Here is a 25,242-nt window from a genome sequence, read left to right as displayed (position 1 = left end):
AAAGGGGCCGTAAAGCGCGACTGTCGTAAAAGGGGCCGTAGAGCGCGACTGTCGTAAAAGGGGCCGTAAAGCGCGACTGTCGCAAAACTGCCGTAAAGCGCGACTGTCGCAAAGGGGGCCGTAAAGCGTGACTGTCGCAAAAGGGGCCGTAAAGCGCGACTGTCGTAAAAGGGGCCGTAGAGCGCGACTGTCGCAAAAGGGTCCGTAAAGCGCGACTGTCGTAAAAGGTGTCGTAAAGCGCGACTGTCGCAAAAGGGGCCGTAGAGCGCGACTGTCGCAAAAGGGGCCGTAAAGCGCGACTGTCGCAAAACTGCCGTAAAGCGCGACTGCCGTAAAATTATGCCATATAGGCTGGCAGCGCCGTGGCCGTCACGGAATGCCGCACAAGATCGCGACGGCCTCTCGAGTCGGCGTGTCCGGGACGGGGCGCCGTGTCGACGGGGTGACGTCATTAGGCGGCACTCTGCCTGCAGTGCGCCGGTGCAGACGGCAGGGGGCGCTGTGCCTGCAGTGCGCCGGTGCAGACGGCAGGGGGCGCTGTGCCTGCAGTGCGCCGGTGCAGACGGCAGGGGGCGCTGTGCCTGCAGTGCGCCGGTGCAGACGGCAGGGGGCGCTGTGCCTGCAGTGCGCCCATGCAGACGGCAGGGGGCGCTGTGCCTGCAGTGCGCCAAAGCAGACGGCAGGGGGCGATGTGCCTGCAGTGCGCCCATGCAGACGGCAGGGGGCGCTGTGCCTGCAGTGCGCCAAAGCAGACGGCAGGGGGCGCTGTGCCTGCAGTGCGCCCATGCAGACGGCAGGGGGCGCTGTGCCTGCAGTGCGCCAAAGCAGACGGCAGGGGGCGCTGTGCCTGCAGTGCGCCCATGCAGACGGCAGGGGGCGCTGTGCCTGCAGTGCGCCCATGCAGACGGCAGGGGGCGCTGTATAAATAGAGTATTAAGTATCAACTATCTAGAAGAAGAAATAAAAGCTCTATGTCACCTGCAGCTGTAGAAAATTTCAGCTCCCATGGAGGAAATAGTTTTCCTAAAATCATTACCGTTTTGGGGTTTTTTGCACTCCCCGGTAGCCTGAACGTTTCTACTGCTGCTTTTTTATTCTAAAGCTAGAATGGAAATCCAAGATTAGAAATACAGGGAAAGAAAGAGAGAAATGATTAAAGAGAGAAAGAAAGAAAGAGAGAGAGAGACAGAGAGAAAGAGAGAGAGACAGAAAGAAAGAAAGAAAGAAAGAAAGAAAGAAAGAAAGAAAGAAAGAAAGAAAGAAAGAAAGAAAGAAAGAAAGAAAGAAAGAAAGAAAGAAAGAAAGAAAGAGAGAGACAGAAAGAGAGAAAGAGAGAGAGAAAGAAATAGAGACAGAAAGAGAGTGAGAGAAAGAAAGAGAGAGAGAAAGAAATACAGACAGAAAGAGAGAGACAGAAAGAGAGCGAGAGAAAGAAATAGAGACAGAAAGAAAGAGACAGAAAGAGAGGGAGAGAAAGAAAGAAAGAGAGAGAAAGAAATAGAGAAAGACAGACAGAAAGAAAGAAAGAGAGGGACAGGAAGAGAGCGAGAGAAAGAAAGAGAAAAAGAAATAGAGAAAGACAGACAAAAAGAGACAGAAAGAGAGCGAAAGAAAGAGAGAGAAAGAAATAGAGACAGAAAGAGAGCGAGAGAAAGAGAGAAAGAAATAGAGAGAGACAGAAAGAAAGAGAAAGAGAGCGAGAGAAAGAAAGAGAAAGAAATAGAGAGAGACAGAAAGAAAGAGAGAGACAGGAAGAGAGCGAGAGAAAGAACGAGAGAAAGAAATAGAGACAGAAAGAAGGAGACAGAAAGAGAGTGAGAGAAAGAAAGAAAGAGAGAAAGAAATAGATAGACTGAAAGAAAGAGAGAGAAAGAGAGAGAGAGACAGAAAGAAAGAAAGAGAGAGAGAAAGAAATAGAGAAAGGGAGACAGAAAGAGAAAGACAGAAAGAAAGAAAGACAGACAGAAAGAAAGAAAAGGAAAAAGGAAAGGAAGAAAAAAAAAAGGAAGGAAGAGAAAGGAAGAAAAAAAATGAAAAAGGAAAAGGGTGAGAGTGAAAAAGAAAGAGCGAAAGTGGAAAAAGGGGTGAAAAAACAGAGTGAAAAACAGAAAAAAGAGTTGGAGTGGAAAAGAAAGGACATTCGGGAGGGGCGGTGCTGCCTAAGGTGCTTCCGCGCCCAGGAGCGAAGGAGCCGTTTGATCCCCCGGCGGGACCGCAGCTCCCGGTGGCGGAAAACGGAGCGGTGGCTGTCAGTCCGAGACTACAACTCCCGGCAGGCCCTGCGGCCGTAAAGCGCGGCGTCTGACGCAACGGCCGACGCGCCATGTGAATGGCTGGCGGGCCGAGGCGGCCGCGCGCCGGGGGAGCGGGCTGGGCGCGGGGAGCTCCCGGCGCCTCTCCCGCGCGGGACGGAGCCGCGGCAGCGACGCTGGAGGGGCGAAGCCTCCGGCCGGCCGCCCGCACGGAGCCGAGCGGCGCGGAAGGGGCGTCCGCCCGGTGCCTCGGCCTCGCTCAGCGGTCCCGGTGGCGGGGGCTCGGCTCGGGCGGGGCGCGCTGCCGCCCGCCGATGGCGGAGCGCCAGGCGGTGCTTTGCTGCCGCGGACCGGGAGCTGCAGGAGCCGCCCCGGGCGAGCGGCGCCGGGCGCTGCCGCGGTCACTGTGCGGCGGCTGGCGGAGGCGCGGGAGCCGCCGAGCTGCAGCCGTGTCCCTCGGGCTGCTGCCGCTGCTGCGGGCGGGGGCGGACGAGCGGCTGGAATGACACGGCTGCTGAGTGCCTCAGTGCTCGTGGCTCTTTCTTCCACGCAAACAGATGGAGCGGCATCGCTGAGCAGTAAAACACAGCGATGGCCCGGAGAATGGCGAGCGCAAGGAGCGCCGGGCTGGATCCTTCTGCTGGCACAGGTGCGATCCGCAAACTCAGCCCCTGGTGCCCCTACCCTCCCGACCCCCAGGGGAAATGCTCTCCAACCTCGAGCTGCTGCAAGACAAAACGTGTGATTTGACACTAGGGTCCGGAAAAGGTTTCCGTTTAGGTTAGCAAATGCCTCAATTGTTCTTGGTTACATCCTAGGATCGGTTTTAGGCAGTGCCTTTATACCGCTTGTCGGATTTTTCTTGTGCAATGGTGAGAAAATAGGCAGGTCTGATACTGGTTTCGCTTTTTTTCTACTTCATGTTCCATGAGCTGCTTTTATCCAAGCAATTGTTTTAAAGTTCTACTGTAGGCGTTTCTGGTTCACTTTTTTTTTTTTCTTTGCAGCACCCGTGACTATTTTTTTCTCTAAATCGGCAGTAAATATAGCTGAGTAAAATTACCTTGGTTTTCTTCCTTCTTTTTTAACTTAATTGTTTTTATTAATAATCCTATTTGAATATGCAGAAAAGTGGGTATGTCCTGTAATATATCCCAGCTTTTCTTGTTTTCAGGGTACTCAGAAAATCTGTCTCCCTTGGAGTCCCACAAAACCATTCTCAGTGCAATCTCCATTAAGGTATGGATTGACAAGCCACCATCAGTTTAGATATTTGCCTGTGTACCTTTTCCTGTAATTCAGAGCTTGCGTTCTGTGGTTTTTATGATAAACCTATCAAACTTGTGAAACTGTTTTGCAAGTCTTAATCGTTGAAGGCAGCAAGAAGTGGTTTTAAAGCCTGTTCTTGAGCAGACAAAGGGGAAAAGTGTGCATTTGATGCTGAACTTGTCCTTTTTCATTTGACTTGCCTTGAATGATTTAGGAAGAGAGAGAACTAGAAAAAAGAGAGAAATAGAATTGGTTCTTGAGCCCTCCTAAAATGCTCCCCGTGATTCTGTGTGGAGCCAAAGTGAAGGGTGATGGAACAGAGCCCTGTGCTTTAGAAGGAAATCAATTTCAACCTGATCTCCACCCTGAGTCTCCCTAATTTCTGTTTTTAAAATGCAAACTAAGTTTAGGAAGTGTTGGAAGTCAGTATTTTGGGGAAGAAATGGCAGTTGCACCAACCGTTCCATTTCCCAGAGGCTCTGGGAACGATTCATTTTGTAAGCGCTGTAACTGCAATCGGTTGGTGGTTCGGGGTTGGAATGTGCACTTGCCCTCCTCTAAAGCACTCGTTCATTTGCATTTCAGTGCCAGGAGTCTGGAGAAACTGGAGAAGAGCCCAAGAGACATTTTTCATCCTGAGATACAAAAGGTAGGAAGTGACTTTTTTTTGTTTGGTTCTTTTTCTTTATGATTTCCTGGAAATAGAAGTAATTAAGTATGGATACCACTGGTTTGTTTCTTCCAGTAGCTAATAATAATAATAATAAGAATAATAATCTAATACTACTTAAACTGTCTCTTTCTCCATTGAACTGGCCATTTCAAATCCAAACTTCTACTAAACACAAATAAAAGCATCATCCTTGTAGAATCTTTAATAGGAGGGGGCTGAAGATGCTGTTTTTGTTGACAGGATTTATTGGTTGTTGAAGGGCAAGAGGTGAGTACAAGCCTGACTACTTCTTGCTCACAGACCCGTCCGGTGAATGCAGCTTTGTATTTTGATGGGCTTTTGATGACTTCTAAATCAATTGCTCGTTACAGTAAAAAGAAGTAATGTTTTTTTGAACCTGACAGCAAAAATAACTTGAAGCACCAACTTAATAATAATAGATCACCAATATAAGTTCATGATTTTATGCTATACTATCAAAGTTTAAAGGTAAATTATTGTGTATTGGGAGATGGTATAAAATGTATGTTCTAATGTGTAGGATGTATACAAAGATACGTACATACATGAAAGTCCTTAGAGGAACAAATTTTTACGTCTTCTGTTTGACTGTTTATCATACAATATCTGGTTTTATTTCCCAGGGATCGGTGAATTTTAAATTTGGAGTCCTCTATGCTAAGGATGGTCAGCTTACAGGTGATGAAATGTTCAGTCATGGTGAGTTTTCCACCTTCTCCTTAATTGTTTTGCTCATCTGAAAAAAAAAAAAAAAAAAAAGGTATGTTTATTATTTGTTACCCTGTTCTGTCCGTTTCCTCAGTATTTGCTGGAGCTCTGCTTACCCAAGCTTTGGGTTCCTTCTGTCCCACTGGGTGTTGCCCAGTTTGGTTGCATCTGGTGAAATTCACCCTGAGCCCTTACAGAACCAGCTCAAACCACGTGAGAGCCATTCGCAGCTCTCTCAGGACACCCGGAGGAGGATGGGTGACGTTTCTGAGCATCTGGCAAGTGTACTTCTGTCAAAACTCGGCCTGTGTAATTTCTGGGGAAAACCCTTCTGTATCCTGGAGGGTTTCTCAAACTCTGTTGAGGATCCAGGTAGCAGTTGCTCACCTGGATGGTTCCAGCTCCTCAAGTTAACACTTGTACTCTTGCCCTGTAGTTTAGATCTATTGTAGTTTTGTTATTTTGCACGATTTTACGTCTTTGGAAAATAACGTGCGTTTCACTCTTTGGAACCTCTCGGATCATTCTTTGGTGCAGCACCACCTAATGGGACACTTGGCTGCTGTGCTGAAGGGCTTGGTTACTGGGATTGTAAATCCCGGAGAGTTTGTAAGTCTTCTGTCCCCAGGGAGGTGTCACGCTTTGTTCACTCTGTTTGTCAGGTGCTGCTTCTCGTCGGAAGTATTAACTTCAAACTGCCCTGTTCTTTTTTTAACTTTTTTTCCTGGTTCTCTCCGTAGGGCAGGGAAGGACTCTCGTATCCCGGTCGTCAGACTCAGCGCTGCCCGAGAAGATACAGAGAGTGTAAAAATCATAAGGAGCAAATAGGACTGCAGAGGAAACAAACTGGAGAGAACAAAAGGTGATGTTGTTCTCCTTAGCCTGGATTAGAAACATCCCCTGTGCTTTGATGCCGGTGGCTGCCAGGGGCTCGTTAGGTCTTTTTAGGCAGGTGTAGGTGTTCACTTGTAGGTTCTATTTTTTGGCAAAGGACCATGAGAGAAGTTTATTTCTACATCCAAATAAACATTCATCTTATCTGAACATAACCTGTCATCCCATTTCTGACGTTAAGGACTCCTGTATAAATACTTGGGGAGGTTTTCTTTGTCGTTTCTGAATGGTTCCATTTTGGTTCCGTCTACCTGCCGGATACTTGAACGAGTCTGAGGTGGTTTAATTGCATACTGCTTCCTTGAAATTCTGTTGGTCTCTGCTTGGAACCCTTCTTGTAGTGCTTAATGCAAGACTTCTGATGGTGTTTTCTTGCCTGTTTGTGTTTAAGGTCGTGCTCTGATGCATTTACAGAAACCATGGCAGGAGAGAGTCAGCTGCTGGAGAAGAGGAGACAGTATTATCCCTGGGCAGCATAGAACTGCGCTACTGCTGTGTCATCAGCTGTGTCTGCACTGAAAGTAGCCACCTTCACTTGTAGGTAGCTCCTTGGTGCTTTAGGACACGCTGAGGGATTTATTCCTTTTGGGATCCACGATGAGAATTCCCAAGAGAGGTAGTAATAAGGTATGAGATTGGAAACAAGCCTGTGTCCTTGGAATGTTGTTGTTGTCGTCAAAAGTTAATTTTTCCTTCTTTCTTAGCCAGTAGTCAGCTTTTTGCTTTATTTTTTGTGGGATCAGTACTTGATTGTTTAAAAAATTGCTTCAAAATAACTGCAGCGGCTGGCCACCAGGACCTTGTTCAGATTTGCCTATTTGCTTGTAGCTAAAACGTTTCCATATTGTTTCTCGTTCTATTGAAGAAACTGCTGCCCAGTCAACTAAGAACTGAACATCTATCTGTCTAGGACATGGGGAGAGGATTTAGGTCGTGTCTTTGTTTCCAGAAAAAAGTTCCAGTGTAGTTTCTAACTAGAGGCAAAGGGGGGGTGAAGACTCGGGGCTCTGATGCCGTTGGGGGCACCCCGAGGTGCCCAGGAGAGGGAGCCCCACTGCGGTGCAGGAGCAGGTATGTTATCACGTACTAGAGAGCAAATTATAAATAGAAATAGGAAAATTATAAATATAAAAATAGTTTTTAAGTCGTTAAATAAAGTGGGGTTTTTTTACTTGTCAATAGGCAGGGTTTTGATTATAAAAATTATAAATACAAACAATATGAAGGTAGAAAACTAAGTCTAGAAATATATCATAAATACATATAGTTTAAAAGTAGAAGAAAAAATCAGTTGCAGCAGTAGATACAATACATAATATAAATAATAATTTAAATACATGACTAGAATTTTATAGATATTATAGATAATTATTAATAGATTGCATCAAAAGAAACTATAAATATAAATGTGAATGTAATTCTACAAAGTATAAATAAAAATATTTCAATATCGTTTAAAAGAAGGCATTTATTGTATTTATTTGGTTAGAGATGGGGTTTTTATTTGGATTAATGGAAGTATTCTAGAAATATAAATCTAACTATAGAAAGATACAATCGATAGAGAAAGATATTTCTAAAAACACAACCGAACGACGCCGCCTTCGGGGGAATCGCACGAGCTCGGCCGAAGCAAGGCGAGAGCGGCCGACCCTGACGGCCTCGAGCGAACCGGGGCGAGCGGAGCCGAGGCGCGCCGAAGGCACAGAGCGGCTGGGAGTTGGGCCGAAGCGAGGCGAGCTCTGCCGAAGAGGCGAATGCAGGCGCCAAGAGCCGAGTTGAGGCGACAAGAGCCGACTCGAGCCGAGCGTCTCCGGAGCGAGCCGAGCTCCGCCGAGCGCAGCATCCCGGGCAGGGCGAGGCGCCGGGCCGGGCTCGGGGTGCAGCCGGGGCTCTGGGGGGCTTCCCCGCCTGTCCCTCTCTCTAGCCCTCCTTCCTTCTCCCCGTATTCGCCTTCTCTCGCTCCCTTTCCCCCATTCCCTCTCCCCCCACAAACCCGGCTCCTTCCTGTCCTGTCCCTAGCCCGCTACTCCCTTCTGTTCCCCCTCTCTCCTTCCTCTGCCCAGCCTCCCTGTACCCTCGTCCCGGGCTTTCCCTTCCCGTCCCGCTTTCCTGCGCAGCCCGAGCTCCCTCGCCGCCCTTTCTCATGCGCTGCTCTCGCTCCTCTCTTCCCGTGCCCCCTTTCCTTCTTTGCCCCGCAGCCGCGGGGCTCGGGCTGCCGGAGAATAAAGCCCCGAGGGCCGGAGCCCGGCGCCCCTGGGCCCTTGCAGGAGTCCCCGCGCGGGGCCGGAGGCTCTCGGCGGATCCCCCCGTGCCGCTCAAGCAGCCCGGCCGACAGCGCCGGAGCTGCGGCTTTGCCGGCATCGCGCTGAGAGCGGCCCCCGCCCTGTGCCGGGCCGTCCCCGCCGTCTGTGCCGCTCCCTCTCTCGCTGCCCCCGGCCCGTGACAGCGAGGCTGGGCAGGAACCTCAAGCCTTCTGGGGGCTGCCCCCGCTTTCTTGTTGCAGCAGAATCCCTTGCTGGGGCCATGCACGTGTGGGAAGGGCTTGGGGGAAGCGCTGCGCTGCTGTCCAGGGCAGTCGGATTCGTTCTGAGCCTTCTTTGGGGGTCAGGAAAAGGGGGGGGTGAAGACTCGGGGCTCTGATGCCGTTGGGGGCACCCCGAGGTGCCCAGGAGAGGGAGCCCCACTGCGGTGCAGGAGCAGGTGGGGGGCGGGCGAGGGGCGGGGGTCACGCTGGGTGCCGTCCCCCAGAGGGACCCAAAGCTGCCACCAAATGCGCAGGGCAATTGCATTCCAATGTCTTGGGACAGAGGCTCATGGGAAGTTTTCTCAGCTATCCAAGGCACGGAGCCCTGGAGCCAAGTCAGCCTGAGCTGCTGCGTGCTTGCTGTGAGCCTTGAGGTGAGCGCGCATCATTGCGGGCTTGGGATCGATTGAAATGCGCTAAGGAAACCAGCTCTGGCGAGGGAGGCAGGGAGGGAAATGCTCTCTTAACATGTGCCAATGCTTCTGTCAAACTCATCAGGGCAGGACAGCGCTCAGACTGAAAGTGTGAGAAGATGTGGAGTGAGACAGAATCTGACAGGAGCACCGGACTCACAAGTGCACGAATTTTGCTTTTGGCTTGGATTTAAACTCAGAAGTTGTAAGGAATTTGGGAAGGAGAAGGGACATTTCAGAAGGAGAAGGAGAAGATGTTACAGTCCTGGCAAAACCTTTTGTTCTGGCTAATAAAAGAAGTTAGTTTAAAAAATAAAAAAGAAAAAAAAGTAGATTTTTTTCCTTCACTGTTGTATTTGTTGGTGGTATATGGTGTTTTGTTTTATTTCTTGGTCTTATTAACTCTGTGTAAATAGTTTTTTGAGTGAAGCTCACTTTCTGGACGGGTTGGTTTGTATTTGAGGTAGGATCAATTTCAAGAGGTTTCTTTCCTAGACTTCTGACAGGTATTCCTGGGATTTTGGTTTTGTTTACTGTATGTATCAACAGAGAGATTTGGTAGGGCCAGCTGGGCTGCTGGAGTTTTGGGTGTTAATTTATTAGATGGCTTTTGTTCAATGCAGTTTTGAATTGTTGAAAGGGTTTTTAATGTAGTGGTTTTAAGGCGGTTTTTAAGAATTGTTTGTATTGTTTCATGTTGTTTGTAGTTGGTGTATGATCAGGGATATGGTGGAACTTCTTGAACGTTCTGGTTTTAGTGTTCCTAAGTTCCGATTTCTTTCTGGTTTGATTTTTTTTTTAGTTTTATTTTTTGAGACAGGGGCATTTATATGGTGGGTTTTTATAGGCAATATGTTTTTAAATTTGGGTAGTGATATTTTTTAGTATTTTAATAGTTTAGATTTTTTATTTTCATGCTTTTTTAATATTTTAAAATAATTTTTATAGATGATTGGTTATTATTTGTGGGTTAGCATAAATGTAGAGCTTTGGGGGTTTTTATAGTAATGTTTAGGGTCAGTTGTAGGGTTTTGAGTTTAGTGAGTTGGTTTGATTTTTTTAATTGGTGTTTGTTTTTACTAGCAGTTCTGTCATTTTCCATGTGTATCTGAGTTTTTTGGGGTTTTGAGCCATTGGTTTAGGAGGAAGTTTACGATGAGAATGTACGGAGCTTTTGGGCTAGTTATAGTGGGATTTCAAATTTCTTGACAGTTCGGTTGATTTGAGTTTTTCTTAGGGTTAAATGTCGTGGGGTCTTTGTTCTGTTAGTCCTAGAAATAGGTTTTGTTTGGATATGCTGCGATGGGATGAGCGTGGGCTGCGTACCGGTGCTGATGAAGGCGCAGGATTTTTGTGGTTCTGATGCGTTGGGTCAATGAATTGATATGGTCTAATATATAGATTAAAGTAGAAATAAATATAAACATAAAAATAAATATTAAATGATAGTGGTAAACATAAATATAGAAAACAAATAGATAAATATGTAAAACTATAATATATAATATATTATTGTAACATACCATAATATATATAAATGATAGTCTATTTTATATATATATCCAACGACATATAAATCTAGATTGTAAATCTAAAAGTATTTAAATATAGTTAAAATAAACTGGGGATTTTTTGATTTTATTTGGTTATAGGCTGGTTTTTTTTATAAATAATATAAATAATATAAAAATAGATATACAAATATATATTATAGATACCAATATCTATAAATATGTATTACAAATAAATATAAGAAATATACAATATAAAAATAATATCTCTATTTTTTATTATTTATATTATTTATAAAAACCCCCTCCTCTGTGCAGTCTGTCACAGTTGCCCACAGTCTGTCGTGCTGCTTACGGAAGTGCCAAAAGCCAAAACCTTGAGGAACAGACCTTAATCTGACTCTATAAATGGCTTTAACAATCCCCTCCTTTCTTGTGTTCATTTTGAGGCAATCCTGATTGCCTTTGCTTTTCTCCAGCCAGAGTTAATCCAAAATCTGTCTCTTCAGGCCCCTTTCTGGCCTTGCCTAGAGCACAGCACACTTTTTCCCCCTTGAATGTTTCTCCTGGCTGGTGAGGCCATGAAAGGAGTGGGAGATGATGGGAGAGGAGCTCAGTGCAGGCAATTGCAGAGTTCCTCGCTCTCCCCTGTGCAATAAGGAGGGGAGCATTGCCCAGCAGGCAGACGATGGAACGAGTGGAGATGCCTTGTGAGGAAGGCAGAAGGAATTGATGTCTGCAGGAGCCCAGGGAGCGCTGGGGCTGTAACTGGGAGATGCACAGCAGACATTCTCCCCAAAGGCAGGGCAGGGGTGGTTTCTCCTGTTTCTGGGCAATGCCGGGGTGGCTGTCACTGCTGCTGCCACTGGAACTCTCAGCCCAGGGCTCAGGCCATCGCCAGCAATCATCTCTGCCAGCTCATGGGCATTGCTGGATGTCTCCTGTGCTGCTCAGTGACGCTCAGCAGTCTCAGTTCTGGTCAAAATCATTTCAGTGGGAGCTATGAGGCACAAAAATGCTGAGACCGATTTCACAGAGCCACCTGTCCCTCGTGAGTGCAGGGTGCAATCCCAGCAGAGCAGGGGCAGCTCTCCCTGGCTGTGCTTTCTCTCAGCACCTGAATGACCCTCAGTGTTTGGCAGGAAAGGGGCTCCAGTAAACTGCCTCCTTTCTCCTCCTCCTGGAGTCCCAGCTGCAGAAAGAACTGAGCAGTGGGGTGCAATCCTTGTTTGAAATGGCTGAGAATGAATCTCGATCCCAGCCTCAGAACTGAGCCCCGGGCGTTGCGTTTGCCTTCTCCTGGGTGCGCTGCAGTCGCTGCCGTGCCCCAGGGCAGGGATTTGTGTGCCAGCCTTAGCAGGCTGAAGTGCTGGAGATCTCTCGGTGGGCAGGAAATGGAATGGGCTGCCTTGGCCGCACCTGCTCCTGCCAGCTGGATCCAATATCCATGGGGGACTTTGCAGGCACCGCGTGCGTCAGTCCCGCTCCTTAGGACAGGCTCCCAGCTCTGCCCTGGCACTGATCCGGGAGCTCTGGGACACCAAAGGTTTGGAGCGGCCCCTGAGCCTCGGCAATGCCTGCAGGGCCGGAGGCTTCCCTGGGCCAGGGCAGGGAATCCCTGCTTGTTCCCAGGCGGGAATGCCCGGGCTGGAGCAGCTGGGAGGCGTGGCCCATGGAAAGGGACGCGAGCTAAAGGCCGAGAGCTCAGGTGGAAGCAGCGGCTGCCAAGGGAGCTGAGCCAGAGGCAGCCCGGGCAGGGCAGAGGATGGGAATCCTGAAAGGTGAACGTGCCCAGACCGGCAAAGGGCAGAAAGCAAAAGTCCAAGCCAGCAAAAGACAACGTAAACCGTGGAGATAAAAAGACTCTTGAATTTGCCTTTTCATAATGAAATAAATCCAGCTGGAACAACATCAATAAAAGCAGTGGGAAGGATCATAGCAACGGGTGGGGTTTTGCTCAGCTCTGCTTCGCTTTGATTCCACTACAAAAGATCAAGGCTTCTCAGGAAGATGGAAATGAACACATAGGTTGATCCAAGAGCAGTGAAAAGTGGGAATGAGGCACTTGTAGCCCCAGGAATGGCTCTGCCCTTGTGCGCTAAGAGAGCTCCAGCAGCAATTCCCGCTTTGGTGACATTTTCCAACAACGTGGATTTTCTACAGGGGCAGACTTGGAAAAGAGCAGCTCCACGTTGAGATCATGTTGAGAGCTGCTCATGAGTGTCACAGCTGCAGCTCCCCAGAAGCTGAACTGTTCACTGCAGAAAGAAGGAGAGGCAATTTGTTTTGCCATTATCAGTGTGCTAACAATGTGTGCCATGCAAAGGTCACGAGCAGAGATGGCAGCAGGCTTTGCTCTGAGAAGCAGAACAGGTTGGATTTAGGGCATCCTAATGAGATTAGAGTGAGACAAAAGCTCAGCTGATAGGAGCAGAGGAGCACGTGGATCCATCCAGGGATTTCTGTCATGGAAAGCTAAATAGGCAAAGATCTGGCATCAGCTTTAATTGATGGCTGTCATCTTTCTGCTTTTGAGACCTAGTCAGTGGCATGGTATTGGCCAGAGTTTTCAAAAGAAAATGGCATCAGTGTTAGGAATCTTAGCTAGGTGTGATTGCGTAAAGAAGGAAAGGAGAACAGCGTTGTTTATCTTTGTTTTGGAGCCTGCAGCCATTGTGGCTGCTTTGCACAGTGCACGTTGGTAGCGGTCGGTGTGCGAGAGTCTGTAAAATGAATATGAAAGCTTCTGGCCATGCCTTGATCCCGCCCAAGGAGCACAGAGCGAGTTCTCCCCTCAGGAGCAGCCCTGTCGGCCGGCAGTGCCGGCTCCTCCCGGGCACTCCCATCCGCCTCCTCCTCCTGGCGGAGCCCGAGCAGAGAGCCCGCGTCCCCGAGTCCCCGGGCGGGATGCGAGTCCCGGGCTCGGGCCCGTCCCTCTGCTCCCGCTCAGTGCAAGGGGCTCGGTGCCGGCTGCTGCCGAGCCCCGGCCGCTGGGGCTCCGCTTCCTCTGCCAAAGCTGCCGCTGTCCCTGAGAGAGGCGGGGCAGCTGCCATGGCCCGGGAGCGCGGCCATCCTTGGGGAGCTGCTCCTTCCCGGCGGCGGCAGCTGGGAGCTGCCTCAGCCTGAGCTCAGGAGCCGGGCAGGAGCGCCCGGATCGTCACCCGCTGCTGCCCGCTCCGGCCCGGGCACCGGGCACCCCTTCGCTTCCCCCGGGCCGAGCGGATCCGGGGCTGCTCCCCGCGCCGCGGCAGCGCCCGGAGCCACGAGCGGCATCGCTCCGTGAGCCGGAGGCGGCGCAACAAACCCGGCTGGGGATAATGGGATATCACAGTGCTGGGATTTTTGTTTGTTTGTTTGGTTGGTTGGGGTTTTTTTTGGTTTTTTTTTTTTTTTTGGTTTTTTTTTTTGTTTTTTGTTTTTTTGTTTTTTGTTTTTTGTGGGTTTTTTTTTTTTTTTGGTGGTGGTGAAGGTGAGGAGGGCTCAGGGACAAAGTCCTCCGCTGCTGGCACTTGGACCCAGTCCCAGCCGGCCAGGCCGAGGGCTGTGAAGCCGGGACTTGAGCCCTGTGTTTCGGGGGTGCAGAACGAGGCTCGTCCAGGCCTCGAGCACAGAGGCCGAGTCCTGCATTTTGGGGCCCGGGGCCAGAGGCCAAATGCTGCGTGCGAGTGCTCGGAAAGCGGAGCCCCGGCCCGGCGCTGTCCGGGCCCGGCCCCGGCCTGACGGGGGCGGCTTCGGGGCTGAGAGAAGCGCTCAGGCGCTCCCTCGTGGCGCCCGGCAGCGGAGGCCGAGCTGCGGCCGAGGCTCTTCCCGGAGCCGGGACACTCGTGGGGCCTCTCCCCGGTGCCGATGGGCGGGGGGTGAGGAGCCGGGAGCGCGGCGTTGCGGGGCCCGTGGGGCCGGCGTTCGGGGGCTCGGGCCCAGCCCCCGCCGCGGTCTCGGGTGCCGGAGGCCCCGGGGCCGTTGCCGGGCGGGCGGGGAGGTGCCGGGGGCAGGAGGCGGGGCGGGAGCCGCGGTGTCCCCGGGCCTGGGCGGGTCCCGGCCGGGGCTCGGCGAGCCCGGGCCCGACGGAGCGGGACGGGAAGGCGGGGCCGGCGGTTGCCGCTCCCTGCCCGCCACTCCCGCCCGCGGCGCCGGGACACGGAAGGTGACACCGGGACGGGGCTCTGCGGGCTCAGGAGAGCCAGGCCCCTCCCGCCCCATAGCGATGCCAGTCCCGATGGCGACGGGGGAGAGGCGGCACCGCCCGGGGCCCCCCGGCAGAGCCGGGCAGCGCTCGGCCCCCGCAGCCCAGGCCGCGGTCACGGCCCCGCCGCAGCGCCCCGGGCTCCGAGCGGTCCCCGGCGGGAGCAGCCGTCGGGCGGGGCTCGCACAGCGCCGAGCGAGGCTCCCGAGCGATGGCCCCGGGACCGGGGGGGACAGGGGGGCGGGGCCGGCACAGGTGCGAGGGGCGGGGCCACGGAGCGCGGGCATGGGGCGATGCGACGGTGCCACCGCGGCCGGGGGTGGGGGGCAGAGCGTCGCTGGGATGTGCCGGGCGGTGCCGCCTCTCCCCCGTCGGGCGGATGGAAGCGGCAGCGGGCCCGGGACCGGTTTGGGGCCCGGGATGGCCGCGGGCACGGGGCGCTGCCGGGTGCGGGATCGCGGCCGTTCCCCGGTGCGGAGCCGCCGTGTGGGGCCGGCACCACGCAGGGCGCCCTCTGGCGGACACGGAGCGCGGTGCGAGCGCGGCGCCCCCGCCTGGCGGGGGACAGCGGTGCGGGGGGCGGAGCCTGAAAACAGGGGGCGGGGACAGGGGCGGAACCGGGCGGCGCAAGGGACGAGGCCTGAGAGAACGGGGGCGGGGCCAGGCGGCACAAAGGGCGGGACCAGGGGCGGGGCCGGCTCAGGTGTGCACGGCGGGCGCGGCTCAGGTGTGCGGGGCCCCAGAGCGGCTGCGCGGGGCGGGGCCGAGGTGTTTTAGACCCCGGAAATCGCCTCGGCCGCCATTTGCTCACTCAGAGCACGGTGCGGACGGGAGCTCCGTGTGCGGGCTCCGCCGGTAAGGCGCGGAGGCTTCGGCCTCCCCTTCTGTCCCTCTCTCTACCCCCCCTCCTTCCTTCCCCGCGTATTCCCTTTCTTTCTCCCCTTCCCTCTCGCCCCAAAACGCTCCTTTCCTCTCCTCCCAAACCCGACTCCCCCCACTCGTTCCTGTCGTGTCCCTTCCCCACTACTCCCTTCTATTCCTCCTCTTTCCACCGTCCCTCTTGTCCCCCCTCGGCCTTTCCCTTCCTGTCCCGCTTCCCTCGTCACTCCGACCCCTCTCCCTCCCCGTCCTCACCACCCTCATCTCTCCTGTCTCCCCGTCCTCCCGTTTCCTCCTTTCCTCGCAGCCGCGGGGCTCGGGGTGCCGGGCAATAATAAAGCCCTGAGGGCCGGAGCCCGGCGCCCCCGGCCTCGCTGGGGTCCCCACACGGGGCCGGAGCCGCTCTGCGGGTCCCCCCATTGCAGTCCAACACACCGCCCGACACCGCCGGGGCTCCGGCTTTCCCAACATCACACTGGGGGGGTCCTGGGGCGGGGGGCCCGAGTTACAGGGGCCCCCTCATTAGGAGGGGGTCCCAGGGGGGAGGGGGGTTTAGGAGGGGCCCCCTCATTAGGAGGGGGTCCCAGAGGGGAGGGGGGTTAGGAGGGGCCCCCTCCGGAGGAGGGGGTCCCTGGGGGGGGTCGGGGAGGGCCCCCTCCGGAGGAGGGGGTCCAGGGGAGAGGGCGGGGCCTGGGGGGAATGATTCCCCCTCCAGGCTCCGCCCCCTTCCCCGGACCCCCTCCTCCGGACGGGGTCCCACCCCGGCCCCCTCCAGGGACCCCCTCCTCCGGACAGGGGCCCGGGGGGGAGGGAGGGGAGGGTGGGGTGGGGGGGAAGCAGAGGGGGCACGTCACTGTGCAGCGTGAACCCACGTAAAAAAAAAAAAAAAAAAAATTGCCAGACACACGACCGTCCCCTGCCGTCCTGTCCCCGCCCGCCCCACCCTCCCCCCCGGGCCCCGGTCCGGAGGAGGGGGGTCCCTGGAGGGGGCCGGGGCGGCACTCCGTCCGGAGGAGGGCGTCCAGGGGAGGGGGCGGGGCTTGGAGGGGGAATTACCCCGCCCCAAGCCCCGCCCCCTCCCCTGGACCCCCTCCTCTGGAGGGGGCCCGCCCCCACCCCCCCCGGGACCCCCTCCTCCGGAGGGGGCCCTTCCTATCCCCCCCTCCCCCCAGGGACCCCCTCCTAATGAGGGGGCCCTTCCTAAACCCCCCTCCCCCCTGGGACCCCCTCCTAATGAGGGGGCCCCTGTAACTCGGGCCCCCCGCCCCAGGACCCCCCCAGTGTGATGTTGGGAAAGCCGGAGCCCCGGCGGTGTCGGGCGGTGTGTTGGACTGCAATGGGGGGACCCGCAGAGCGGCTCCGGCCCCGTGTGGGGACCCCAGCGAGGCCGGGGGCGCCGGGCTCCGGCCCTCAGGGCTTTATTATTGCCCGGCACCCCGAGCCCCGCGGCTGCGAGGAAAGGAGGAGAGTGGGGAATGGAGAACGAGAACAGGGCAACGGAGGAGAAGTTGGGGAGAAATCGGGGTGTGCAGGACAGCAGGGGACGGGGCTGGGGGGAAGGAAGGGTGGAGGAAGGAGCAGGATTGAGGGCGGATGGGGAGCGACTGGTGGGGGGGAAGGGGAGCAGGGAGAGGGGGCAGGGGGGAGTCCGGCTGGGGAGGGAAGCCCGAGGATGGGAAAGCAGGGTAGGGTAGGTAGGGTAGAGAACGAGAGAGGGGCGGCCGTAGGGGGGGAGGGAGGGGAGGGCTAGGGGGGAGAGGGAGGGGGGGGGTTTGGGGGGGGGAGGGTGTAGGGGGTGGGGGAGGGGTGGAAGGGAGGGTAGAAAGGAGAAATACACAGAAATACAACACAACAGAAACGCAGGAGAAAAGAAACGCAGAGAAAAAGAGATATAGGGCCCCGGCCGGCAACAACCTCCCTCACCCAACGCCCAGGAGCAAATGGCTCCGCCGTGCCCTCCCCGCGCCTTAAATCCCCCAAGGCCCCGCCCCGCGCAGCCGCACTGGGGTCCCTCACACCTGTGCAGGCCCCGCCCCTCGCACCTGTGCCGGCCCCGCCCTCGGGGCCCCACCTTCCCCCCGCCCCCCGCCCGCCCATAAATCCCGGCCGATCGGCGCCTGTCCCGTTTTCTGCGGGGGATGCTCATCTCGGCTTGCGGCGGGAGCGTCGGTCGGAGCGCTGTGCGGAGATCCGGGTCGGGGGCTGCTACTGGTGCTGCGCGGGATCCAAGGCGCTCGGGTGGGACTGGGATCGGGATCCAGGCCTGGGGATTAGCATCCTAGTCCTGCTGGTATTTCCCGTGGGAGCTGGGCCGAGCCGCTTCTTCCTCGGCGGGCAGGGTATGAGTGCCGGGGCCGGAGGATCGAGGTGGGATTGGGGCTGGGATCGGGACCACCACCGCCGCGCTGGGGAAAAGCCGCTCCGGGACAGGCGCTGCCGCTCCGGCTGCGGCCAGCGCGGGGCTGGGTCCCGCCGGGGCTCCAGGCACGCTCCGGCTGCGGCAGCAGGGAGCCGGTGCTGTGTCGCTGCCGTGCTCGCCAGGAGAACGACGCTTCCCTGGAGCAGCCTCTGGATCGCGGCTGGCAGCGGGAAGGACACCGAGACCGCCCGTACCGGCCCCGGGACCCCACGGGCATCGCCGCTCGCTCAGCGCCGCCGCCCGCCCCGCGGGGCGCCCCCTGGCGGACACGGCGCCGCCCCGCAGCCCCCGGCCCGGTAACGCCACGAGCGCCGCGCTCCCCTACGAGCCACAGCGGCCGCAGCCCCTGCTCCGTGCCCGCAGCCCCTGCTGGGGGCTGCAGCTTCCCAGCCAGGAGCAGCCGCTCTGGGACGGCCGCTGGGGCCGAGGCGTTGCTGCTCCCGCTCCCGTTGTGCCTGGGGTGGGACTGGAGCCCCAGGGAAACGCTAGGAAAAACCCCATGGGTTAAAAAACCAGTGGAAACGATTTGTTCTTTATTTCTAGAGCCGTGAGAATCATCAAGTCAAATGCTGAGAAGGGACCGGCCCAGCTGCGCATCAAACCCAGAATTTTGGCCTTCTCAGCACCCTGCTCCAAACACCTGGGCCAATCCCAGGGCTGTTCCAAAGGCCCTGTGTGGGATGGGAATGACTGCTGCCACTAAGAGAACTCCTCTACAAATGCAGCTCCTTCCCTTCTGCTACTGCTTCTTTACACAGCAGCCCCTGCAATGGCTGTGGGGCAGAACTGGCTGGCACTCAACATGGCAGCACCAAACTCTTCCCCATAGCCCTGATTGTTCTGCCCTTGCCAGGATTTCCCCAGCAGCTGTAAATGTGCTCCCACAATGTCCCTTTGTTTCCCCAGGAAGAAGCGAACAAGACAAGCCCTGAGGGTTACCTTGCTCCGTGGCCAAAGCTCTTCTGGAGAGTGCCGGGGGGCGTTGCCTGCAGGTGAGTGCTGCCAGCTCCAAACGATGCTGGCTGCTGAGGCCAGGGCTGTTTTTCTGGCCCAGGGGCCTCGGTGTCTCCTGCTGGCTGCCAGCCATGCTCCTTGGTGTTCCCTGGCTGTGTCCCAGCTGGCTGGGAGCGCAGGGCAGGAGGAGGCCAGGAGCTCCTGAAAGGCAGCAGCCCCTCATGTATTTGGCATCTGCAGCTGTGCCTGCACCGTGGCTCCTGGGCCAGGGGCTGCTCTGAGCAGGCCCCTGGAAATGCTTCAGCCCGGACAAAGCCACACCAGCAGCCCAGCAGGACCCCAAGGAGCAGCTGGCATTGCTGGGAATGGAGGCACGGGCCCTTTGCAGAGGGGCTCATGCAGCAACTCCTGGCTCAGAGCTCCCACACAGCTGCCAGCTGTGGCCCAGCACCCCAAATCCCTTCCCTCCTCCCCAGCCTGAGGCCATCGGCCATCAGCAGCATCAAAGCCAAGGCCATCTTCCCCCACAGATGTTCAATCCCAGGCAGCAGCCCTCAGAGGTACCTGAAAATCAGTGGGATGGAGTTTGGAGTTTTCCAGGGATCCAGCTGGAAGTGCAGAAGTGATGGAAAGCTTTCCCAGGTAGGTGCCACTGGAGGGGTGCTGAAGACAAAGCTGGGCATCCCTTTCCTGAGAGAAAAGAATTTGTAGAGGCCCCTGCTGAGGCTCTGAAAGGAGCTGAGCTTCTGCAGGGAGAGATGTCCCCCCCTGGGCACAGGGGCTGCCTCAGCTCAGGCTGGGAGCACATCTGGCCACTGCCTTCCCCTGCTCTAAACCATCCACTGGATGTTCTCCATCCTGGAGCTCAGGGGGGTGAAATGGGCTCCATTCCAGGCAGCTCTGGCCAGTGAGCCCAGGGACACCATTGGGCTGAGGGTTCCCAACAGCCACTTCTATGGAATAGAACCCTGGCCTTGTCCCTGTGCTGCTGAGCTTCCTTGGAAGCTCTGCTGGCTCCTGACACAGCTGCTGTCCAAGGCAGCAGCTCTGCATGGGAATGCCCACACTCCATGGGGCACTGGGAGGTTACTGCAGCGGGAATGGAGCAGGGAATTTGGGGCTATGGGTGTAACTCATCAGAACTGGCACAGCTGACAGGGAACCCCAAATCTGGGCACCACACAGAGAACAATCTTTGTCCTGCCTTGTCAGCTCCAACCCCTGGGCTGAGAAGTTTTGGGAATTAAATGGATGGAATGATACAAACCACAGCAAGTGGCATCACCCAGAGGGACAATCCAGGTCCCAGACAATTGCTCCACAATCCACTATGGGGGAAAACACCCTGTGCCTGCCAGGAGCTCTGACTCTGCTTCTCTACCAGCTCCTGAGCAGTGTCAGAGCCACCATGAGGGCTTTAAAATCCAAACAAACCCCATATCCCACGCAGTGAATAATCCAAATAAAGAAATGCATTCTTGTCATCAAAGCTCCAAACTGTGTCAGGAGCTCTGCCAACAAGTTAATGGGATTCCCAGGAATCTCATTAATGCTCTTGGTTTCATTTTCATGTATTTTTAATCCCTCAGTGGGCAGCCTGTACAACTTATCCTGGGATTGAGAGGCTGAGCAGGGCTGGCTTTGGGTTGACCTCCACCTCTGGCCCCAGCCTGTGCAAACACACCTTGTGCCAGGCTGGGTGAACTCATCACCTCAGCGTTTCCCTCCTAAATATCCCCTCCTTATCTCTCTGGAGATTCACGGACATTTTGCCCAAACCATGCACTCCTCGCCTCCAAGTGTCCATTCTGTTCCTCACAGGTGCCCTGGTGCCACCGTGTTGGTCCCTTGGCCTTTCTCCAGCCCGAGGCTGCTCCTCTGCTCGCTCTCTGCACTCTCATCCCACAGGGATCCTCTTCTCCCTTCCCTGCTGGCTGCTGCCAAGGAAGGAGGACACAGGGAGTCTCCAGTGCTGCCCCCTCAGCCCTGGAGAGTCCTGGCTGTGGGCCCGAGGGGCCTCGGATTTCCCAGGGAAATTGTCTGCTGGTCTCCCTTCAATGACCTCAGCAATTCCCTCCAAAATGCCACCTCACTGCCCCTGACATCCCCTCACATTCCATTGCCCTACACAAACAGTTCTTGGATCCCCTCTAGATCACACCAGGTTTTCAGCCACATGAATGGCATCACCTGTGCCCACTGCTTGTTATTCACCCAACCAAAAGCAAGAGCAAATGTTGGTTGGGCTTTAATAACAACTTGAAATAACTTTACAGCAAAATAACTCACCTTTTTCTTCTGTGGGTTTTTTTCCCTTCAGCTGCTGGGCTTCCCTGTGAGGATGTGTGCTGAGCTCTGGGTGGAGGGGACTGTCAGGCTGAATGGCTGTGGGTTTGTGCTCTTCTCCCTGGGCATCAGCCATTGCCCCAATCCCTTTGCCCAGGCTGTTCTCTGTGCCTGTGCTCAGGCTGGGGCAGCACAGGCAGACGCAGCTCTCAGCACTCCCTGCTCCAAACACAGCTCTGGCCTCCACTGCAATCTGGCTCTGCTGGGAGGTTTGCTCCTAGAGAAATCCAAGAATTGCTCATGGCAATGTGGAGAATGAATCTCCACAAAGGGAGGTAAGGAATAAAATCCTGCTCTGGGAGCCCTTGGGATCTGCAGGGCTGCTGAGGGAAGGGGACATTCCCTGCCTGCAGTGCACACAGCCCCACCTGCAGCAGCCAGCCCAGCCTGCCAGCTGGGCTCTGCCAGCCCCTCTCTGAGCCCCCTCCCTGTGCTGCTCCCTCTCGGTGCCTTTGGCAATCCCAGCCTGAGCCTGAGCAGCCCAAAGCTCTGGCTGGCAGCCCAGGGACAAAGGGACGCTCCCAGGGATGGGGCACATTCCCAGCAAACGCTCCCAGCAGGGCACAGAGGCACCCCTGGAGCTCCTGGCTGGGGCTGGCAGGAGGGCACAGCCCCCAGCTGGGCTGGCAGTGGCAGTGACAGCAGCAAAGTGCCACGCTCTGGTGGCACAGCACAGACACCCAGGCCAGCACTGCCCGTGGCAGGGGCACAATGAATTCTGCTCCCTGTGCTGCCCCATGCCAGCAGGAAAGCTCCAGGGGCATGGAAACTCCTGCCCCTTCCCCCCAGCCCAGATGAGCACTCCTCAGTTCCCAACACCCAGTTCTCACCCCCAGCCTGCTCCCGGGGCTGCTGCCACGTTCCTGACAAGGTGCCAAAGGCCCCTGGGCACAGGGCTCCCTCTGTGTCTCAGGGCTTGGGCACGGCAGGGACCAGGCTGCTCCAGCAAGGACAGCCTGGAACCAGAGCAGATGTCCCAGGGCTGGCAACGGGCTGGGGACAGCAGCTCTGAAACCCAGAGTGCTGAAAACAGCCCCCAAAGTGTTCTATGGTCACACCTTTAACATGGCTCCAAAGGGCAGCAGCTCTGGTGCCAGAGCAGCACCTGCACCATTCCCTGTGCCAGCCCCAGCTCACTGAAAAACAAAACAAATCAACCACACCCAGGCCTTGTTTGCACAATTCCTGATCCAAACCCTCACCTTTCCTGCCCAGCACTGCGGCAAATCTGACACAGCATTGAGAAGTGACCTTTGCTGAGAGCAGCCATCATCCCAGTCCTCCAGCCTTGGCAAGATTGTGCAGTGAATGGACCTCAGTTCTACTCCTAAACCTCAATTTCTGTCAGTTTTTGTTAGAAAGATACTGGACAGTAACTCATGCAGCAGAATTTGCAAATTGCACAAGGAATAACAAGGCCCAGAGCAAACGCAACCACCCCCATCACTGCTGCACCCCAATTCTGGGAGAAATGCTGATCTCATTTCTAAACACTGCCCTTCCCTCCCACTCAGTCCTTCCCTGCACATCCCTGCAGAGCATTGACTCCATCTTTTGCTGCCAACAGCCCCTCTCCAGCCCAGAGCCCACTGCTCACAGACACAAACTGAGCAAGCCTAAGGCAATGTTCCCAGCAGCAGATGCAATTCCTGAACTCCCTTTTCCCTGGATTCTGAGCCCTTGCAGGAAACTCAGCTCAGCCCAGAGTCTGTTCTGCTTTCCCAGAGGGAAATACAGCCTGCTGGGCCCCAGCTCTGGCACCACATTGCCCTTGTTCCTGTGCCCTGGAAAGGCACAGGCAAAGCCAGTCCCTCAGAGCCCATCCCTGGGCCCCAGGAGAGCTGGAGCTGCTCCCAGATGCCAGGGCCCTGCAGGGCTGTGCTGACACCAGCACAGGCTGACCCCTGTGCCCAGCACCACCCCTCACTCTGCTCCCATGGCTCCCAAATGCTGCCAGCCCTGCCCCTGCCCCTGTGCCAGGGCCGTGCCTGCCCCCAGCCCCAGCAGAGGCTGTCAGCCAGCCCTGCAGCGGCTGCCAGCCCTGGCAGAGCTGGGCATGCACTGAGAGCTCCCGAAGGAAGGCCCAGAGCAGCCCTGGGCTGCACAGACAGTGCCCAAGCTGCCCTAGGGCACAGCCAGCACCACAGCTCCAGCATCCCCAGGGAACTCTGGCACTGCCTCTGCACCTCTGCCCTTCTCCAGCAGGCACAGCTGGGGCTGGGCTGGCAGCAATGGCATTGCCATGGCAGCTCATGCCAGCAGAGAGGAAAAGGGGAGCCCTGTGTCCCTCTGACTCACCCCACAGCGTGGGCAGGACCAGAGCCCTCCAGCGCAGAGCCCTGCTGCTGAAGCCTCTTGCCTTTGGCTGCTCCAACACCAAAGCTTCGGGCAAAGATGGGAGGAGTTGGATGATTTTTCCTGCCCTGAAAGAGAGGAGAAAAGAAAATTATGTCCACTGTGGAAGTCCAAGGATCCCAGCTCTCATAGCTCTGCTCTGCTGGCTCACTATGGGGTTTTACCCATGAGAGGTGACACCAATTCAAACACAAACGTGTCCTTTGCCAGCACTTTTATTCCTGACTATTTCAGACAATAAAAGGATGCTCATTTTTCATCTTGCATTCTCTGCCTCATTTGAACAGAACCATTTTTATCCCAGAGCCCACGTGGCAGCCATTCCATCCTTTCCCACTGGACTTTGCACAAAGGAAGGGACACCCGGGATGCTGCACCACAAGAAATCCCAAAGAGAATCCCCTCCAAAACCTCCCAGGGAAAGGCTTTTTGCTTTTGGGACACAAGAAAGGCCTTGGGCCATTTGCACCCACACGGAAAGCCCACACTGAGCACTTGCTTTTAAAGATGTTGCACTTGAAGTTACAGACATGGAATTGCTTTGGGATTTGGCATTTCCTGCACCCACACAAACACATTCAAGGAATTAAGCGCAGAGTCCTGAAGTTTGGTTATTCCAATGCTGTTTTGGTAGTGCCACTTGACACACCAAAATCCACAGCAACACTTCAAAAAATGCAAAGCAACTTTCACTCCCACAGCCCCCTTCCTTTCCATTTTGCAGTTTTGGGCTCCTCTTAAGAACAGGTTAAAGCAGAGAAGAGAAAAGGCCAGGACCTGCTCCCAGCCAGTGCCCCAGCCACCTGTTTGCCAGAGATTCTCCTTACAGCTGATGGCTTTTCTAAGAAAGCTCCAGCTCAGCCTTATCACAATCCCCTGGCAGCCCTCACCATCAGCCCCAAAGGCCAGGGCACATCTGTGTGCTGCCTCAGGAAGCTCAGTGGCTCTCTGGGGGACAAAACCTGGTTTGGGCCCAGAGCTGACTCTGCTCCCTGCTGGCTGAACTGTGCAGCTGTGGGATGCAGCTGGGCGCTGCAGGGCAGAGTGTGTCACCCTCTGTGCCAGCCAGGCTCCAAAGGCAGCCCTTGGTGCCCCAGCAGCGCTGCTGGAAGCGCTGGCAGCGCTTGGCACAGATGGGATGGAGCCTTCCCACAGCTCTGTGCCCTGGCAGCGAGGCTGGCACAGCAGAGAGGCTGATGGCAGCAGAACAAACGCTGGGTTTCCATGGGCACTGATGGGCCTGAGAGCCCCAGGCCAGAGCTGCTCCCTGCCCAGCCCAGGAGCTCCCAGTGCTGCTGCAGGGCACGGGCTCTGAGGGAACCCTGCAGCTGGGCCAGGAACGCAGCAGCGACAATTCCCAGGCACAAAGAGATCCCCACCTGCTCCAGCAACTGAACCTCTGGGGCTCAGCCCCGCGGGCTGTCCCTGCTCCAGGCAGGAGGAGCCACACAGCCCCCGAGGCTGGGCTCACACCCTGCCCTGCCAGCAGGAAACAAGGGCTTCATGAAGCTTTGGGGACACCTTCTGTCCCCAGAGGGCTCTGACACAACATCCAGCAGTGTGGATCTTTAATAAAGACAGCTCGGACCTATCCTTGCCACAGACTCGCCTTTGTTATTGCCTCACAGTCTCTGCTTTAAAATATTTTGCTATTACAAGTGTTTAAACAAGACTGACCGTGAGCCCTGCACCCTTGCCGTGCTCCAAGCCCTAAGGCAGAGCTGGATATCCTCACACTCATCCAGCCTGAGGGAGCTGCTGCAGCATTTAAAACATTTACAAACCACCCCTGCCCTGAGGGTGTGCAGCCCTGCAGGTGCCTGGGTGCCAGCCCAGCA

At 55.5% G+C, this 25,242-nt stretch overlaps 1 protein-coding gene and 2 long non-coding RNA genes across 7 annotated transcripts; 2 read left to right on the top strand and 1 right to left on the bottom strand.

Moving 5' to 3' along the window:
• Positions 1-1,576: 1,576 nt before the first annotated feature.
• LOC136571160 (GTPase-activating Rap/Ran-GAP domain-like protein 3) lies at positions 1,577-6,612 on the top strand. 4 transcript variants are annotated; one of them, XR_010785662.1, is made up of 7 exons: positions 1,577-2,901; positions 3,427-3,491; positions 4,107-4,170; positions 4,435-4,461; positions 4,839-4,914; positions 5,664-5,785; positions 6,209-6,612. XR_010785662.1 is itself a non-coding variant. In XM_066571513.1 (6 exons), the coding sequence occupies exons 1-6, from the start codon at positions 2,755-2,757 to the stop codon at positions 5,729-5,731; spliced, it is 447 nt and encodes a 148-aa protein (XP_066427610.1). In that variant the 5' UTR covers positions 1,577-2,754; the 3' UTR covers positions 5,732-6,612. The 4 variants fall into 4 exon arrangements, 1 of the variants encoding a protein (XP_066427610.1); XM_066571513.1 differs by having other exon boundaries at positions 5,664-6,612; XR_010785664.1 differs by lacking the exon at positions 3,427-3,491 and having other exon boundaries at positions 4,839-5,785.
• On the bottom strand, positions 4,384-7,097 carry LOC136571162 (uncharacterized). Its single transcript, XR_010785667.1, has 2 exons — positions 5,040-7,097; positions 4,384-4,951 (listed from the first exon to the last, which is right to left on the bottom strand). It is a non-coding gene; the product is annotated as an uncharacterized lncRNA (long non-coding RNA).
• A 10,949-nt stretch (positions 7,098-18,046) lies between these two features.
• On the top strand, positions 18,047-21,002 carry LOC136571161 (uncharacterized). 2 transcript variants are annotated; one of them, XR_010785666.1, is made up of 3 exons: positions 18,047-18,741; positions 19,234-19,345; positions 19,916-20,186. It is a non-coding gene; the product is annotated as an uncharacterized lncRNA (long non-coding RNA). The 2 variants fall into 2 exon arrangements; XR_010785665.1 differs by lacking the exon at positions 19,916-20,186 and adding an exon at positions 20,525-21,002 and having other exon boundaries at positions 18,050-18,741.
• The last annotated feature ends 4,240 nt before the right edge of the window (positions 21,003-25,242 follow it).

The sequence above is a fragment of the Molothrus aeneus genome, unplaced genomic scaffold (assembly GCF_037042795.1).
Source record: "Molothrus aeneus isolate 106 unplaced genomic scaffold, BPBGC_Maene_1.0 scaffold_80, whole genome shotgun sequence".
NCBI classification, from domain to species: Eukaryota; Metazoa; Chordata; class Aves; order Passeriformes; family Icteridae; genus Molothrus; species Molothrus aeneus.
Note: the sequence above shows the minus strand (reverse complement) of the source record. Positions and strands in the feature narration are given on the sequence as shown.